The following is a 17,051-nucleotide window of genomic DNA, read 5'->3' on the forward strand; positions in this document are numbered from 1 at the left end:
TTTTTTTTTAAGTTTGTCGTTAATGTCTTGATGACCGGTATTTCCTTTAAGTTTGGTATTCAAAGTTATTTTAGGCATGTTCAAAGTCAAGCGGCAAAAAGATTTTTTAAAAAAATTATCTTCTAATCTATCTCCCGTGGCAGCCTAAATGGGCAAAGATGGGCACTTTAAAAATAGCTGTGGCCACAGTGAAATGAGAAGTCAGAAGAGCTCTCTGGGAATGTGTGTGTGCACATGGGTGTGTGTGTCTGTGTTCACAGCAGCCCTCAGAGAACAGCGGGGCTAAGTGATCTGCCCACAAGCTCCTGTCCCTCTGAAGATACCTAGAATCACTAATATAAACTTTACCCAAAGTTGGCTAAATTCTGAACCTGGAATTTTCTTCCTAATGGCTTTGTCAATATCTTGGATGAAAGCAATCTAATGAAAGCCCCAGATGTTATTTGTAGAAAAAGAGCGACAAATAGAATTATTGAACCAAGCATCAAGAATAGAAAGATCTCCAAAAGCTCAATTGTTATCACTAATTTGAGGCGAGGCACCCAACAGCTCTCAAACCGAACAGGGCAAACCTGGGGCTGAGAATCGAACTCCATATGAGCTCCGTTCTTTATTTTTGTATTAAAAAAACCATTTTTTCCCACGTGTGTTTATTTTTTTTGAAGGACAGAGAGACAGAGCGCGAGCAGGGGTAGGGGGCAGACAGAGAGGGAGACACAGAATCCGAAGCAGGCTCTGGGCTCTGAGCTGTCAGCACGGAGCCTGACGGGAGGCTCGAACCCACGAACCTCGAGATCATGACCTGAGCTGAAGTTGGATGCTCAACCGACTGAGCCACCCGGGGGCCCCTGAGCTCTGTTCTTTAGGCCATTCCTCCCTGGCCCTGTGTGTGCATCCTGGTCCTGCAGAACAGAATTGAAGGAAGGCCCAGGTCCTGTATGAGCAGAGCCTTACCTGATGGTAACCAGCATAGTCCAAGTTGCCCGGGAGTGGGAACCCGGGTGCCAGGCACAGCTCTCCTTCTAGCATTTCCGGTCTGATGAATTCCTCCAGATAGGTCCTGCAGAGCCTCCGGTCCCAGTCGTCTGTGATGTGGCCTCCATACATGATCTCTCCAAAGAGGTAGCGCAGATCATCATAGGGGACCTGAGACACAGGGAAGAAAGACCTCCACACAGACATCGGGGCTGCCCTGACGCGTGGACAGAGTGTCAGCCGCAAGATGGGATGCCTCTCAAATTAGAAGCAACGCTTTCTTCGCCTGCATATCCCTAGTGCCCCGAAGAGTCAGGCACGCCTGGGAGCTCACGAAATGCTTGAGATGTTACAGCCAAGGGTGAGGAGAGGCAAGGTGCCAGCCCCCTTGCATATATGCCAACCCTCTTCCACGGTCATTAACTGTGGCAATCAAGTCAGGCTTTACCTACAAGTCCTTTAAATAAGTAAATGTCAAATGGAATAAAGGAAGAACCAGGATACTTGTCTGTCTAATTTCCTGCCATTACTTAGTGCATTAATTTATGGTCTCCTTTCAAAGTTCAAAGTGAATGAAATAGAGCACGAAAGTCACGATATTGGAGTCAGGCGGGAAACCACTTGGGGAAAGCCATGTCTCAGCGCAGGAAATGAAGAGGCCGTGCTATGGGGGCAAGGGCCATGGAGCTGGGGGCAGAGGAGTAGCTTAGGGCTTCTGGGCCTGATTCATGTGCCCCACCAGGAAGGGGAGGTGGCCTTTGCTGATCCTATGTTTGGCCTGCTAACTAGAAGAGCCTTCATGGTCTACACATTCCCTTAAATGGTGTCTTTGGCTGATTAAACTGGGAACTTGTATCAGGTGAGCATGGGGTCTCTTCTGCCAATCCACAGCACCCCACAATGCCGCAGGCGCACAGGGGTGGTCTGGTGGGCCCTGGGACAAAGAATCACACCAGGCGTGAGTCACCAGTTTGGTCTCCTGAGCTTTCCTGGCCCTGACATCCCGTGGTGCTCTTTTTGGCCTCCCACTGGCCCCGGGCTGGTCCTTCCCCCCTCTACTTGGAGAGGGTCTAGATGGTCCCCAGTGTGTGCCCCCTTTACCCTGTGCCGATGCGACATCATCCTTCTGAGATATGGCCCTCCCTGCCTCCCCCCGTGCTGGCCGGGAACTTTACCTTTGCGTTGGCCTCCAGGAAGTTGTACAGCACGTTCACAGAGATGGTGAGGTCCCCAGTGTTGAAGGGGTAAGGGCAGTTCCATCCCTGCGGCCCAAACTTTCGTCTCTCCGCCACCACCCCGTGAAAGTAACAAAGAGCAAAGAGGATGCTCTTAAACTCCGTCTCCCGGGAGCACATCTCCAGCGTGTCCTGAAAGGAAAGCGTTGCCTCCAGTGTTAGCAAAGACCTGCCGTTGTGCAGCGCAGAGCAGGGTGTGGGTTATGGCGGCCGGAACTCACGCTGGACGAGGTCACCATACGTCCTGGTTAGGTTTTGGAGCCACAGTAGGAATGTAGGTCTCGCTGTGGGTCAGCGTGGGCTCAGGGTTTGAGGGGACCTTGCAGAGGGGCTGGGTTCTAGATTAGAATCTGAGTTAAGATTTAGGTTCAGGTGATCACAGGGCTTGCTTTACAGTTAATGTTGGCCCCCGTGGACATGCCAAGCACAGCTAGTGGGAAACAGGGTAGTGGGTCCTGAGAGTTGCGTTGGTCTTAGGAGTATCACTTTGTGCTGGGGTGTGCGTGGGGACTCCTACAGCATCATCTCTGATTTCTCCCCTTCCTGCCATGCTTTTCTTTCCTTTTTATTTTTTTTTTAAGGTTTTATTTATTTATTTAATAAATAAATAAATAAATAATATATAAATAAATAATAAATGTCTGTACCCAACATGGGGCTTGAACTCATGACCCCGAGATCTCGAGTCATAGGCTCTACCGACTGAGCCGGCCAGGTGCCCCACTTGCTACGCCTTGCTTGCCCCTTGTGGGACTGTCATAGGTGTAATTGCTGCTTGTGTGGCTGAGGTTGCTGCTGAGGGAGGGACGGGACACGAGAGAAACAGAGGAGTGCTGCGCCCTTCACCGTAAACCTGACGACATCAGAATAAAATAACCGTCCCCGATCAGCAGTAAAAAGAGCTCCGTCCTGCAGTTTGTCCCTTAAATGGTTAAAACAGGGCTCTGAATTATAGGGGGTGTTCATGGGGGCCTTGGTTCCAGGGCACCCATAAAAGCAGAATGGAACAATTAAAACCCTTGCGAGCAATGGATATACCCGTAAGTCTGTCTCTGTTTCTCAGAATAAGTCACTGAAGATCGCTCTCAATGGCCAAAGACCCAACGGTGGTGGGGACAGAATAGTCAGGGAAAGCCAGCACCCTTGGGATTTATTTCCCAGTGGCCTCATAACCAAGGCTGGACAGGGGTTTGGCAGGGAGAGAGACCCAAGGACAAGGGTCCGTGGGTAGTCTGACAAGATGAAGCCACGCAATGAATATAGGATAATAACCCTACAGAGGGATAATCTTGTATAATAAATCATTAGGAGATTTGGTACCTGAGGCAACTATGGCCCTTCTCCCCGGATCTGCCCAAGACCCTCAAGGCAAAATTGCTGAGAGTAGTCTGTGACTGTGCCCTTAGCCGGAGCTTGCTAACTAACCGCATCCCAATGCCTTTTTCTTTTCAATTGTTAATTAAAAAAAAAAAAAAATTCCTGGTGGAATACACACCATAGAATCTGTCATCTGCACCATTTTGAAGCGAACATAGCTCCGTGGCATTGCGTATGTTCACCCTGTTGGGCAACCCAGTGCCTTTTCTGGGCAGAAGTGGTTTTGCTTGGAACGAGCTCCCGCCTTCCGGGGAAAGAAGGCTATCGATTTCAAAGCCGAGAATGTAGATTTCCCTTATGTGGAATATAAGATGTAGAAAATTTAGAAGTTCTGACCTCTGGTACAGAGTACCTAGGGGATTAGTCAAGGCCTATTTAGGAAGAAAAATGTATTGTTTTGTTTTATTTTATTTATTTTATTTTTATTTTATTTTATTTTATTTTTATTTTTATTTTAATTTATTTTACCCTACTTGCTGCTTCATGTTGCAACGGGCAGGTGTTTCTTAACGAAAACAGCCTGAATCTCCTGGCCGTGTTTCCCCATTCCCGGTTCTGGATTATGAGTGGGTCTGGGGGTTCGGATGGGAAGGGAGTGAAAAAGAGGGCTGGAAAAGTTTTGCTTCTCCTTCTCTTTCCTCTCCAAGTGGGAGTTTTCTTTCCTCTCCAGGTGGGACTGCTTGATCCCCACACTACAAGGGGTATCATGCACTCAGTAAAAAAAGAAAACAACAAAAAACCCTTCACATTAGGGGCCCTGGGTGGCTCAGTCAGTTGAGTGTCCGACTTCAGCTCAGGTCATGATCTCATAGTTTGTGAGTTCGAGCCTCGTGTCGGGCTCTGTGCTGACGGTGTAGAGCCTCCTTGGACTCTCTCTCTCCCTGCCTCTTCTCACCCGACTCTCAAAATTAACAAATGAATAAAAATTTAAAAGAGAAAAATAAAACCCAAACCCCTTCATGTTAGTCTAAGTGAAACCAGGCCCCAAAGCGCCCTTAGTCCTGGTGGTTTATGTTGGGTTGGTGACAACAGGTGTCCTGTGGGACGGCCCGTTTCAGGCTTCCTAGATGACCCATCGGGGACTTGTGTCGAGTTAGAGCAGGGGCTCTGCGAAGCCAGAGATACAAAGAGGATCATCGGAGAGGACAGATCCTGGAACCCTCCCCTTGGACTCCACTGAGGCCCAGTGTGGCAGATGGATTTTAAGGTGGCCCCCAACCTCCCGGCCTTCACACCTTCGTGTATTCCCCTCCCCAGGATGGCGCAAATCCCTGAGGAAGAAGCTACCAGACAGCCTGCCTTCCGGAGAAGATGCAAAAAGCCTGAACTACGGACTTTGCAAGTGCGACTTCACACATGGACTGAGTTACCCACCACCCTATTGTTGGCTTTCAATACACGCCCCACAACACTAGTCTTGGATTCCCAGTAATGGGCCTTCCAGTACCTACATCTGAGCCCGATGCCCTGCTATTTATTCCCAGTTCCATTGTAGCACAGTGTCCCCAGAGTGGCCTGTACATTGGGATCTTCTGGAGGGCTTGTTAGAACACAGATTCCTGGGCCCCACCCCAGAGTTTCTGATTCAGCAGGTCTAGGGTAGGACCTGAAAACTGGCATTTCTACCAAGTTCCCGGGCGCTTCTGCTGCCCTGGGGGCCACGCGTCAAGAGCCTAACATATGATTACGATCCCCACATCTGACACCTGGATTCCCTGGACCCTCGACATTCGAGATGCACGTAGATGTCAACTGTCACCGCGTGAACACGAGTGTCGACCCCCTGCTTGAAGACAGCGTGCGACCGGTGTGTGACTTCAGATTTCTAGCAACGTGGCCCCTCTCCACCTTGGGATATTTAGGTGGCACAGAGGCTTGCAGAGAGCTCCCCCGTGCCTCTCGCCGAAGAAAGCCCACCCTAAGCTCAGCTCCCCCAGGCATATCTGGGAACTGAGAGTTGGGTTGCACTCGGTGGGCGCTGGGAGGAGGCCGGTCACAAAGGGAATACGTTTCGCCCACATGGCACTGCTCTGAGCCCAGTCACCCCCTCGCCATGCCCCCTCCGCCCCGACAGGTGCATGCTCTTCTAACCCAGTTGAATCAGCTCTTTGGGGGGGGGGGGCGCTCTTCTCCCCTCCCTCCCCGGGGCTGTACCTGAGTGAAATTGTCCAGGGCCTTGTGTAGGTTGGTGTGCATGCCTGTGGGAGGCTCGTTGGTGATCTTGATGGAGTTTTCCAGGATGCCCTGGGGGATGATGTGGCCCTCAGGGGAGGGTGCTGGCTCCGCACTGATGAAGACCCTGAACTCTGGGTGGCTGTTCTCACTGTGTTCCTCCAGCTTCTTCTCCAGGGTGCTCAGCCACTTGGCCACCAGGTGGATGTTCTACTGGGAAGGAAAGATCCCAACCACCCCCCACCCCCATGCAGGCATTTGCTTAGTTTTGTCAGCAGCAAACAGTTTCTGGAAGGCAGCTAGAGGAGGGACCTGGCCATCAAATACAGCTCACTGCAGCAGGAATCTTGGGGTTCCCAGCAATGAGACCTGCCAGTATCTTGCAGCTGAAACCTATCTCTTGATATCCCAAGTCTCCTTGGCACATTGTTGTCAAACTGGACTATGCATAGGAATCCGTCCCCCACCCCCATCTCCCCAGAGGGCTTCTTTTTTCTTTTTTCATTTTTTTTTAAACGTTTTATTTATTTTTGAGACAGGGAGAGACAAGGCATGAACAGGGGAGGGTCAGAGAGAGGGAGACACAGAATCTGAAACAGGCTTCAGGCTCTGAGCTATCAGCACAGAGCCCGACACGGGGCTCGAACTCACGGACCGCGAGATCGTGACCTGAGCTGAAGTCGGACGCTCAACCGACTGAGCCACCCAGGCGCCCCCCGGAGGGGCTTCTTAAAACAAAGATTCTTGGGCTCCAGCCCCGAGTATCTGATCCAGGGGGTCTAGGGTGGGGCCTGAGAATTTGCACTTCTAACAAGTTCCGGGTGATGCTGAAGATGTTGGTCCCCGGGCCACGCTTGAAGAGTCACACACACGGTCCACACGCTCCAAATCCAGATCACCACATCTGACACCTGCCTTACTTGGACCCTTGCTACACAAAAGCGGGGCCCGTGGACCAGCAAAGTTGGCATTACCTGGGGGCTAGGTGGGAACGCAGACTCTTTGGCCCCACCCAGACTTCCTGAATCGGCGCATTTTAATACGATCCTGCGGTGACTTGTGAGCGTGTTACAATTTGAAAAGCACTGATGTCAACTTCTCGTGGCTAGCTTTCTGGCGTCCCCTCGCCCTCTCTGCAAACCATTCTGCTCAGTGTGGCCCAACTTATCTTCCTAAAACACACGGGGGCATTTCGGCTCACATACTGGAAGGCTTCCTGCTCCAAGAGCAAGCTCCTGTGTCTGGTCTTGGAGGCCTTCTCCCTGCCGCCCCCCCCCCCCCCCACCTTGTGATTGCCATCTGTCTGTCTGGTCTAAGCCCACAGTTACTTCTTAGGGCTTCTCTGCAGAATGCACCTTTCGCTCCGGAAAGGATAGCCGCTTGGCTTTGTTGCAATGTTTCATTGTGATGGGCAGATAAAGGCGCCTCGGTAAATATTTGAGGAAGCCTGCTCGCAGAGCCTTAAATACACAGATTAGCACTGAGCACAGGACTCGGCCGCAGCAATCTGACCTCTGAGTGCCGCTTTCTCTTCTATAAAAGGGGGAAGTAACATCGGCCATCCTTATTTCGCAGAGTTGCTGCAAATAACTGAAGGCAAAGGCAATGGATTTGGAAGGGCTGGTGAAGTGAAAATTTGTTAGAGAATTCATTTATAATCACTCTGTCGGAGCTAAGACTTCAGCGGGCCGCCTGGAAAGGCGGGGCTCTGTTGGCCAGGCGGGGCGGGGGCGGGGGGGGAACCTTTCTTGTTTTATTTTTCCTCGCATTGATTTCTTCGTTGATTCTCCCGCCCAACGGGCTTTTGCTGGGTGTCTACTATGTTCGCGGGGGTGTGCTGGGTGCAGAAAGGTGATGGAGGAGGGGATCTCTCCTAAAGGGAATGTGGTGAAGGACATGGTCGTGACATAAGTGCCTGTGCCACAGCCACGGCGCTCTAGCAGAGGCGGCTGTAGTCCGTTTGGGAGAAAAGGGAACTGAGCCACTTGTTTCGCCCCGGCCCCAGCTCCCCCTGCAAGTTGCATAAAACAGAGGTAAGGGGACAGGCGGCCACAGGAGAGGGGCCGCTTCGCGTCTTCCTGATACGCGTGGGAAGGGATCACCGGGTGAACACGATCCGGCTTCCATGGACTCAACTGGATACCTACTCCCTGAGCAGGCACCAAACAGGATGTGGGTGGAACTATTTAAACTAGAGAGAGTAGGGGCGCCTGGGTGGCTCAGTCGGTTAAGAGTCCGACTTCGGCTCAGGTCATGATCTCACGGTCCGTGGGTTTGAGCCCCGCATCTGGCTCTGTGCTGATGGTTTGGAGCCTGGAGCCTGCTTTGGATTCTGTGTCTCGCCCTCTCTCTGCCCCTCCCCTGCTCGTGCTCTCTTTCTCTCTCTCTCTCTCTCTCTCTCTCTCTCTCTCTCAAAAATAAACAAACATTAAGAAACATTAAACTAGAGAGAGTGGCAGGGGGTTTGAGGGGCGAGGGACAAGGAGTTATGGAGAGGGGTGGGGAGAGCAGGACCACATAAGAGGGAAGGAGACAAGATCGGGCAGCGAGACGGGCAAGGGTGTGGAAGGAAAGGCAGGGGAGAGGGGCGGCAAGGTCAGAGGAGCCCAGAGACTGTCAGGTCCAGGCAGCTATGGGGTCAAGAATGACCCCCATCGGGGCAGAGGGGTCGTACCTGCAAAATAACCCAGTGACCTTTCTTGGCAGCCAGGTCCAGAGCAGCCTCAGCCACTACCTCCTGTCCTTGCCCCAAAGACACGTTGTGAAAGTTCCGGTTGTTGAAGGTGTAGCCGAGCTTTTTACCTGGAAGGGGTATAGAGCTGTCCTTAGAATCTCTTGGGCCCAGGATCTGTGTTGTCATAGGTCCACAAGGAACATTCGCCTGTCTCCCGGTCACTCCCCCAACACAGGCGTGTTTGAGCCTCGAGCCTCCTATGCTAACCCTCTTCCTACCCTCCGTTCGGGGACGGAGGGTACATCTGCCTGCTTTCCGTCCCCAAACAGAAGGAAGCACCCGGCTAGACTTCAATGCTCCCCCCTCACACAACCCCCCCCAGGATGGACAGCAATGTTGGTGATCTTCCTGGCAGCTTTCATCTGGAGACCAGGCGTTGGTCCGCTACCCTAGAGGGTGAACGGGCTCCCAGGGCAGCCAGCGGGTGGGTGTGGCCCCTTCTGACTTGCTTGGACCTCTGAATATATTCTCCCCCGAAATCTACTGGGAGGCGTGGCCAGTAGGGGCAGGACCCAGGTAGTTCGGGCTTCCTGTACTTTACCCCATAAGAGCCTCCTCCCGTTTTTCCCAGCACGTAGACACGTTTGATCTCGTCACGAGAGAGGTGATCACGTCTGAGAGCAGAGAAGCACAAGGCAAGGGCTTGGCTGTGCAGGTGGAAATGTTCTGCGCCCGGAGAAGGGCGGCCGGTATCGGGAGTGGGGCAAGGGACCTGCCATGTACCAACGTAAATGTCACAATCACCGCCCTGGCTGTGAGTCCAGGAAAACCCTCACACAAAGACATTAACCTTGGTAGGGAGGCCGGCCCGATTCTGCCTGGCTGTCCGCCCCGTGAGCCCAACACCCACGACGTTTAGAACAATTACATAAGATTCTTTAGACAAAGGGTCCTAAGAGTGAAGGAATTTCTTTCTAGGAAGATAGAGCACGTGAGAGACAAGAGAAGGAATTTAAAAGAGGAAAAGGATAAGCACACGTCCTTAAACATTTCATTTCAGGGCAACTGAAATCGAAGATGCATTCCTCTACGTGTGCAAGAACACTTAAAGAAAATGGTCAGCGCAGGATATTTCTTTAACATACAAAAAAAAAAAAAAAAAAAAAAAACAGGAGGTTGTTAGTTTTTTTTTTTTTTTTTTTTTTGCAGTGAGGACCCGTTATGATAGATTCAGTCGAGATGGACCCAAGAAACACCCTTATTAAACGCTATAAATCCTGGCTGGCGAAAGAACACATGTCAGCTTTCGGACCAGCACTAGAAACAACTTATTCCAGAGAAAATACCGGGCTACAAGGCGCCGGGATTATTGGATCACCTCTGAGACGTCCCGTCTCACAAAGGAGGCTGTCTCTTTTCTTTGTTAGCGAGAGGTAGGGGAAGAGGGGCGCTTCACGGGGCCGCGCAGGCTGTCGCGGGCAAAGTCCAGCGTGGTCCGGCCCGGATCAGCTCCCGTGAATCCGGCGAGGCCGATGGGGAGATGCCGACGAGATTTACAAGGATTGGACGCTCGCAGCCAGGATGACTGTGGCACCGGCTGGTGCTGTGAGATGCTGGGGCAACCTTGCAGGGCCCCTCCATCTGCGACCGTGGGGCTCTCCAGACACCCTCTCGGGGCATCAGCAAGCCCCCCTCTCCTTCCACAGTCACGTTCTCTGGGATTTCCACCTTCATACTGTTTTCACCGAGGCTCCCCCGCCCCCAGCCCCCCACTACCTTTAACTCCTCTTTCCTTTTCTGATCTCCCTTCCTATTCTCCGTGGGGCAGTGTCACCCAGAATGGTGTCCCATCTTTGCAGGGTGCTTCTTTGACCTCCCGTCCCTGAGGACCTTGGCACCTTCTGTGGCCCTCTCTTGGGCTCCCCAGATCCGTGGGGCTGGGAGGAAGGGGAATGTTTTTCTAGCCCACTCTTGTTCCTGTCAGGCTATTTCTTCCCATCCTCATATTAAAAACCCCTTTTCCGGGGCGCCTGGGGGGCTCAGTCGGTTGAGCGTCTGACTTCGGCTCAGGTCATGATCTCGCATTCAGTGAGTTCGAGCCCCGGGTCGGGCTCTGTGCTGACGGCTCGGAGCCTGCAGCCTGCTTTGGGTTCCGTGTCTCCCCCCTCTCTGCCCCTCTCCTGCTCATGCTCTGTCTCTCTCACTCCCCCAAATGAATAAATGTTAAAAAAAAAAAAGTTAAAAAACTCCTTTTCCTTTTAAAGCATACGCCATCTGCCTATATTGTCTACTAACTTCTATGTTCTCTGCCCTCCGCCAACTTCCCAGTGAGATTTGCCTTTATCGGGGGCTTTGGAATTGTCATCACCATCCCAGTAAACCTCAGTGTCGCTACAGATGACTGAGCCAACATCCAGCCTCAGGCTTCCTCATCTTCAAAGATCCTGACTCCATTCCGGTTCTGTTACACACCCCCTGTGGCTGCACCCAGGACGTCACTGTCCCAGAAGACTGTCCCGCGTCCGAAACATTCTTCGCTCACGTCTACTCCCATCACTTCCTACTTTCTTGGCTGTTCCCTGTTACTCCCTTGTCACCTGTTATTCTACTTCAGCGAAATGTCCAGTCCATTGGCTCCTCTTTTTTTTTTTCCTAATCTTCACAATTACTTCCTTCTTCTTATTTTTTTTAATGTTTATTCATTTCTGAGGGGGGGGGGAGGGGCAGAGAGAAAGAGGGAGATACAGAATCCGAAGCGGGCTCCAGGCTCCGAGCTGTCAGCACAGAGCCCGGCGCGGGGCTCGAACCCACAAATCGTGAGATCATGACCTGAGCCGAAGTCGGACGCTTAACCGACTGAGCCACCCAGGAGCCCCATGCTCTCTCTTATTTTAATATGGACTCAATAATCCTTACTTGGAACGAAGACCTTACAAAATCCTCAACTCTGCTTCCCCTTCTACTTCCTGCGTCACCCAACTTTCGCCAAATTCTCAATCCCGGATGAATTAACCAGAGGGAAAGGGAATACATTTGGTGAACGAGGGGCACCCCAACTTCGTGACTCTCACCCCCGCTGCCATTTGGCAATCTTGCCACGCGCCCAGGAATTGGCTGCGTTGCGCATTCCCTACTTCCTTTAAAATTCCTAGGAGGTTCCACTCTGCTTAGTTTGTGTCACTCTCTGCTTTCCAGGGAAAACACATGCCACGTGTCAGGGACTCCTTCAATTTCCTGCCATTTTAGCCGCATCCCTGCACGCTCCCATCTCCGTGGGAGAGGTGCCTTCTTCTGCTCCCTAAATCCCATCTCTTCTTAGATCATCAACCTTTGTCTGCCTACTCACGCCCCTGCTCCCTGGAACACGAGCAAAAGAGTCTCTCTCAACCCCAAAGTGAATATTTTGCCAATCTTGAAGCTGTTTGCTAAAACTGTACGTGCTTCAACCTGCCCGAGTCCCGGTGGACTGTTAAAGAAACGAGAACAGGGCCAATGAGAGGGAGAGGCTGCACGCTACGTGTGGATAATCTGGCGACAGAAACACCAAACTGGAAACCGTTTCTTTGAACACACTGGGGAGCAGGCTTGAACAAATCTAAGCAAGCTCACAGTTCTGACCAGCATGTTGGAAAGAGAAACAGGAAGCCGCGGGAGGCAGAGGTGGTAGATACGGCTTCTTCCTGACCACAACACGGAAATAACCGAAGTATTTGGTAAAGCCATGTAACTGAACAGAGGAGGACACCTTCAGAGCAAGATCGTGCTAGAGTCAAGTGAAAGACCAGAGAAGATGCCTGTGTGTTAGGGTGGAAAGGGGAGTCCTGGGTTGGGAGTGAAGGGGAGTCTTGGGTTGGAAGGACCAAGGACAAAGCTGTGCTTCCAAAGGCCATACAGGAAGGAGCCAACCGAGCTGCCTCAAAGAACAGACGGATTATCACCTCCGTTATAATGCCTTACAATGCTACCGTACTCTTGACATTGTAAAGTCTTTACACGTCTTAGATTTCATTTTCATCCTACAGCGGCCCTAGGAGGCAGGTAAAACGGGTGATTGGAAAAAAAAAAATGGGGGATTGCTTTTAAAAGAAGCAAAGGCACGAGCTCATGTGCAAATCAAGAGGTATGGCTCATTCAGGAAGGAGGTGATGAGGAAAGAGAAGAGAAAGAGTGTTACATCAAAGCACTTTCAAGGATCCATCGGACAAGGCAAGAAGAGAAACAGTGGGGGTGGATGGTCCTAGCTTTTGTGTTGAAACAGGGGCCAAGAAAAGTGAATTGAATTCCCCCCTCCCCTCCTCCTTCAAAACTATTGAGGAAGGAAAATCCTAGAGGAGACTAAGAGCCACAAAGGTGTCAGAAGAGCACAGATTTCTGATCAAGGGTCAGTGGATGAGCTTTAGGGGCTAGAGAGCTCCTCAACTCTACGCAGAACTTTGTCTGTGGGTCTACGCGCCTGGGGTGGGGATGAGGGGCTGTGGCGGAAGGGGGCTGAGGCAACAAATCTTCCGGTTGACTCTGAACTTTTAAAACCCTCTCCAGGACCAAGAAGTGCCATACTGAGGGGCGCCTGGGTGGCTCAGTCGGCGAAGCGCCCAACTCTTGATTTTGGCTCAGGTCATGACCTCATGGCTCGTGAGATGGACCCCCGCATCGGGCTCTGTGCTGATGGCACAGAGCCTGCTTGGGATTCTCTCCTTCCCTCTCTGCCCCTCCCCACCCCCCAAATCAATAAACGTTAAAAAAAAAAAGAACTGTCATGTTGAAACAAAGGGATAGAGAAATGAAGGGGTTAAGCACATAGGTCACAAACTCGAAAATGGGGAAGGATGCCAAGCTCTGTAAGAGCCTAAGTAGAGTAAAACAGTGAACTGCCTGATACACAGCCTCTGCCCAAGCATAGAGGCAGGAAGTTTACTTAATAAGTTGGGGCTGGGGAGAGAGAGGAAAGTGTGAGTCAGTCATGTAGACTGCAAACTTGAGAACAGGAGCCCGTCAGGCAGTCTGATTCCATCCAAGATGCAGAAAGCATGGCTGTGGCCAGGGTATGTGTTCTAAATTGGTGAATTAGAAAATAAATCAAGCCGTCAATGAGGCAAGAAGGAAGGGAGAGAGAGAGGAGGCCCAGGTGCGTAAGTAATCTCGAGTTGATGAACGGCAATATTGTTTCTAGTAAGGAGAGGTGTTGGGATGAAGCCAAGGGCAGAGCTGAGATAATGTATTCAGAAACAAATCACCAACATGGACCAGGGCGGGGTCAGCTTCCCTGAAAGGACAGAAAGCTTCAAAGCACATGACGCAACAGACAGAGGTCAATTGGCAAAGAACAGTAGGAAATTGCTCATTGGCAGGGTATATAAAAGCTTCCGAAAAGGGAAAGATTGAGTGAAAATGAGGAAACTAGATCTGTCAATATGAAAGGAATAAAGCCTCCGGAAGCCAGAAGGAATACGGGACTCTATAAAAGGGTGAAACTCAGGAATAGCTGAGCTGTGACAACAGTTCTTACGATATTTACTCATTTATTTGTGGATTCATTCAACAAGTGTTTACGGAGCACCTTTTCTCTGCTAGTTTTGCTTTTAGGTGCTGGTTCCAAAATGGTAAGCAACAGGTCCTGGTCCTTGACCTGAAGGATCTTGGTGACACGCAGGCAGGCATGCTCTGGGGCAAAGATATGTATGGCAGGGGACCGACGGCCTTGCAGGGAGGTCAGGAGAGGCTGATACCTGCAGGGTGAGTAGGCACCGGACTCTTGAATTGCTGGGGAGAAATAGTTCAGATAAAAGGAACCTCTTGTAACACTGCCCTAGGTCAGGAAGGTCCATGATCTACAAGGGCTGTGTGTCTGGAGTAGAGTGAGCTTGGGGGAAGGTAAGATCCAAGGCTTGGCACAAAGGCCACTCCATGCAGGCCCCACGGACCATGTCAGTGGTACTGGACTTTACCTTATGAACAATGGGAAGCCACCGGAGAGTTTTAAGGAGAAGAGTGATACAGTCGGATGTGAGATTTAGCAAGATGCCTTTGGCTGCAGAGATTGGCAAAAGATTGCAGGCAGGGGGTGAAGAACAGAAAATGGGTTAGGGGGCTACTGGGACAGTCCAAGTGAGACCACGGTGACTCAGACCAGGGAGGCAACACTGAGGACAGAAACACTGAGACCAGTCTCACATGGATTTAGGAGGCAGAATCCATAGGACTCAATGTGGTGGGTGGCACAGGGAGTGTTACCGTGACCAATTCCAACATTTCTGGCATGGCCAACTTGGTGAATGGTAGCGGTACTTACTGAGAACGAGAGAGTAAAACTTCCAGAGGTAGAGAAAACTAGGACTTTTCCACTTGAGATGGCACGGCGAACGCTGAGCAGATGAATGGAAAAAACCCACACCAAACGCAGCTCTTGGAATTTCAGAACAGGAGGTAGAGAGATAATCCTAAAGTTTCCAAGGAACAGACACAGGTAACCAACCAAGAAGAGAACAGTACCCTACTGGCATATGATCTCAACCAAACATAACCGACTTCCTGAAGACAATCGAGCGATGTGGACACGTTCTGAGTACAAATGATTTTGCACTTAGCAAAACTACCAAACAAGTATAGGGGCAAAATTAAAGCCTTTTTAGACAGCCGAGGATTGTGAAATTTTACTTCCCACGACTCTTTTCTGATGGCATATGCTAGCAAAACTGGGGTGAAAACTGAAAATGAAAGACGCAGGATACAAAAACGATAGAACTAAACTAGAATATAAAGAAAATAAGTCCCAGGGTGGGACTTGCCTAGAAAGCCACAGTGTAACTTATCTCTTTTAGAACAGAAGTGGGCCCTAGGTAGAGCATTTTCAAGAAAGATAACACTGGGTTCTATTAGATTCTATATAGATAACGGGGATTCTATTCAATTCGTACAACAAATAAGAAGTGTGAGATATTAGTGATAATGGCAGAGGGGGCATTTATTTCTTCTTCCAAGAACAAGGAAAAGACATTCAGAAACTCCATGAAAAACTAAAAGCTCTTTGAGAAAATCTTCATCTAAGTAGGAAGCAAACTGAAATTTGATATGACTTTGAAACTCCTTGCTGAGAACATTCTTTGAGAGACCCCTAGAGATTAGGACATTGGATCCATGAAGAAGGATATGTAATCCTAGCATATTTACGTGCCTCTTCAGTGAAGAATATGTATTTATTAACTATGACATAAACCCTATGTATCAGTTTTCAAATATTACAGTTAACTTGTAGACTAGGCGTGAACAACATGAATGATGGTAACATTAGAATGAATATATATTCATCCTTGTCTACGGAAAACTTAAGGTGCAGCTGATGCGAGCTGGAAAACTGAAATCTCAGCTTACACAGAGGGAAGTCAAGAGAAAGTATCTGGAAATCACAGAATAAAAAATTAGGTTTCACTAACGCTGTTAAAGTGAACATAGCCCATAGAGGAAGTAAACATTTTAATATAGCTATCAGTATTTGGGAGTTTGCGAACCAATTAGATAACTGGATAGAATGGACACATTCCTAAAAACAAATACCAAAACTGACTCAAGGAGAAGCAGAAAATTGGAATAGATATATAATAAGCAAAGACATTAAGCTAGTGATTCTTTTGTGTGTGTGTGTGTGTGTGTGTGTGTGTGTTCCAGTAAAACTTTATTGACAAAACAGGCACCAATCAGATATGGCATGTGGACCACCACTGCTGATCCATGATAGAAATGAACAAACAGATAAATACATCTTATACTCTCCATGAGCAATTTTTAAATTCTAATTGTTTTTTTTCCCTAAAGGATGGGGGGGTAGGAGGAACCATCTTACCTGTGTGTCACTGTCATTTACCTTCTCGCTTACATTTGTAACTCTGGAAGCTAATAGCCTCAAACCAAACGTCCTGTCTGCTTTTAAGATACAGAAGGGGCTGGAACGTGTTACTGCGGGTTTTTTATTTTAAGGACCGAGATCCTGTTTGCTACTTTTTCCTCCCATCTGGTGAAGTTCTTCAGACACAGACAGCTCCGGTAAGAGTTGAGGAGTGTCTCTTACGCGGCCACTACTCTTTCTTTCTCCCATTTCGCTGGCAACAGTGACCATCTAATGTGGCCTTCTTTGGCATTGCTTATCCAAACAGAGAGTTAATATAGTCAAAGATGAGGCAAATGCAATTTCTTTCAAAATGCAGAAAAATACCAAACGCAGAACTTGAGTGAGAAACTACTAGAAGAGACTGATCGTGGCCAAAATCAAGTCCAAAGGCTAAACATGTTTGCCCTCCTTATCTAAGGAATGAAAATGCTCAGATGCAAGGCAGAACCTGATAAACACTAAATTCTCTTCAGCAATTAGCAACTTCCGTCACCTGCTATCGCTTGGCTCGTGTCTTCCCAAAAGATATAGGGAAATGCTAATTTAGCCCTTGGCGCCTGTGAATGTCACCTTATTTGGAAATAGGGTCTTTGCAGATGTAATCAAGTTAAGTTGAAGTCATTAGGGTAGATCCTAATCGGACTGGTATTTTCATAAGGTGACAGAAATCTGGACACAGACACACACAGAAAAGAATGCCACGTAAAGACAGGATGTACAGGGAGAAGGTGGCCAC

General features: G+C 49.6%; 1 protein-coding gene across 1 annotated transcript in view; it reads right to left on the reverse strand.

The window, feature by feature from the left end:
* Nucleotides 1–17,051, reverse strand: part of DNAH9 (dynein axonemal heavy chain 9) — a 311,907-nt gene that overhangs the window by 39,438 nt on the left and 255,418 nt on the right. The window contains exons 56-59 of the mRNA XM_040453174.1: nt 8,434–8,561; nt 5,742–5,969; nt 2,151–2,342; nt 955–1,146 (exon numbers count right to left, since the gene is read on the reverse strand). Of these exons, the coding sequence (XP_040309108.1) occupies nt 955–1,146; nt 2,151–2,342; nt 5,742–5,969; nt 8,434–8,561 (740 nt within the window). The remainder of the gene's footprint in view (nt 1–954; nt 1,147–2,150; nt 2,343–5,741; nt 5,970–8,433; nt 8,562–17,051) is intronic.

Source organism: Herpailurus yagouaroundi, unplaced genomic scaffold (genome assembly GCF_014898765.1).
Source record: "Herpailurus yagouaroundi ecotype Mexico unplaced genomic scaffold, PumYag 208, whole genome shotgun sequence".
NCBI lineage: Eukaryota > Metazoa > Chordata > Mammalia > Carnivora > Felidae > Herpailurus > Herpailurus yagouaroundi.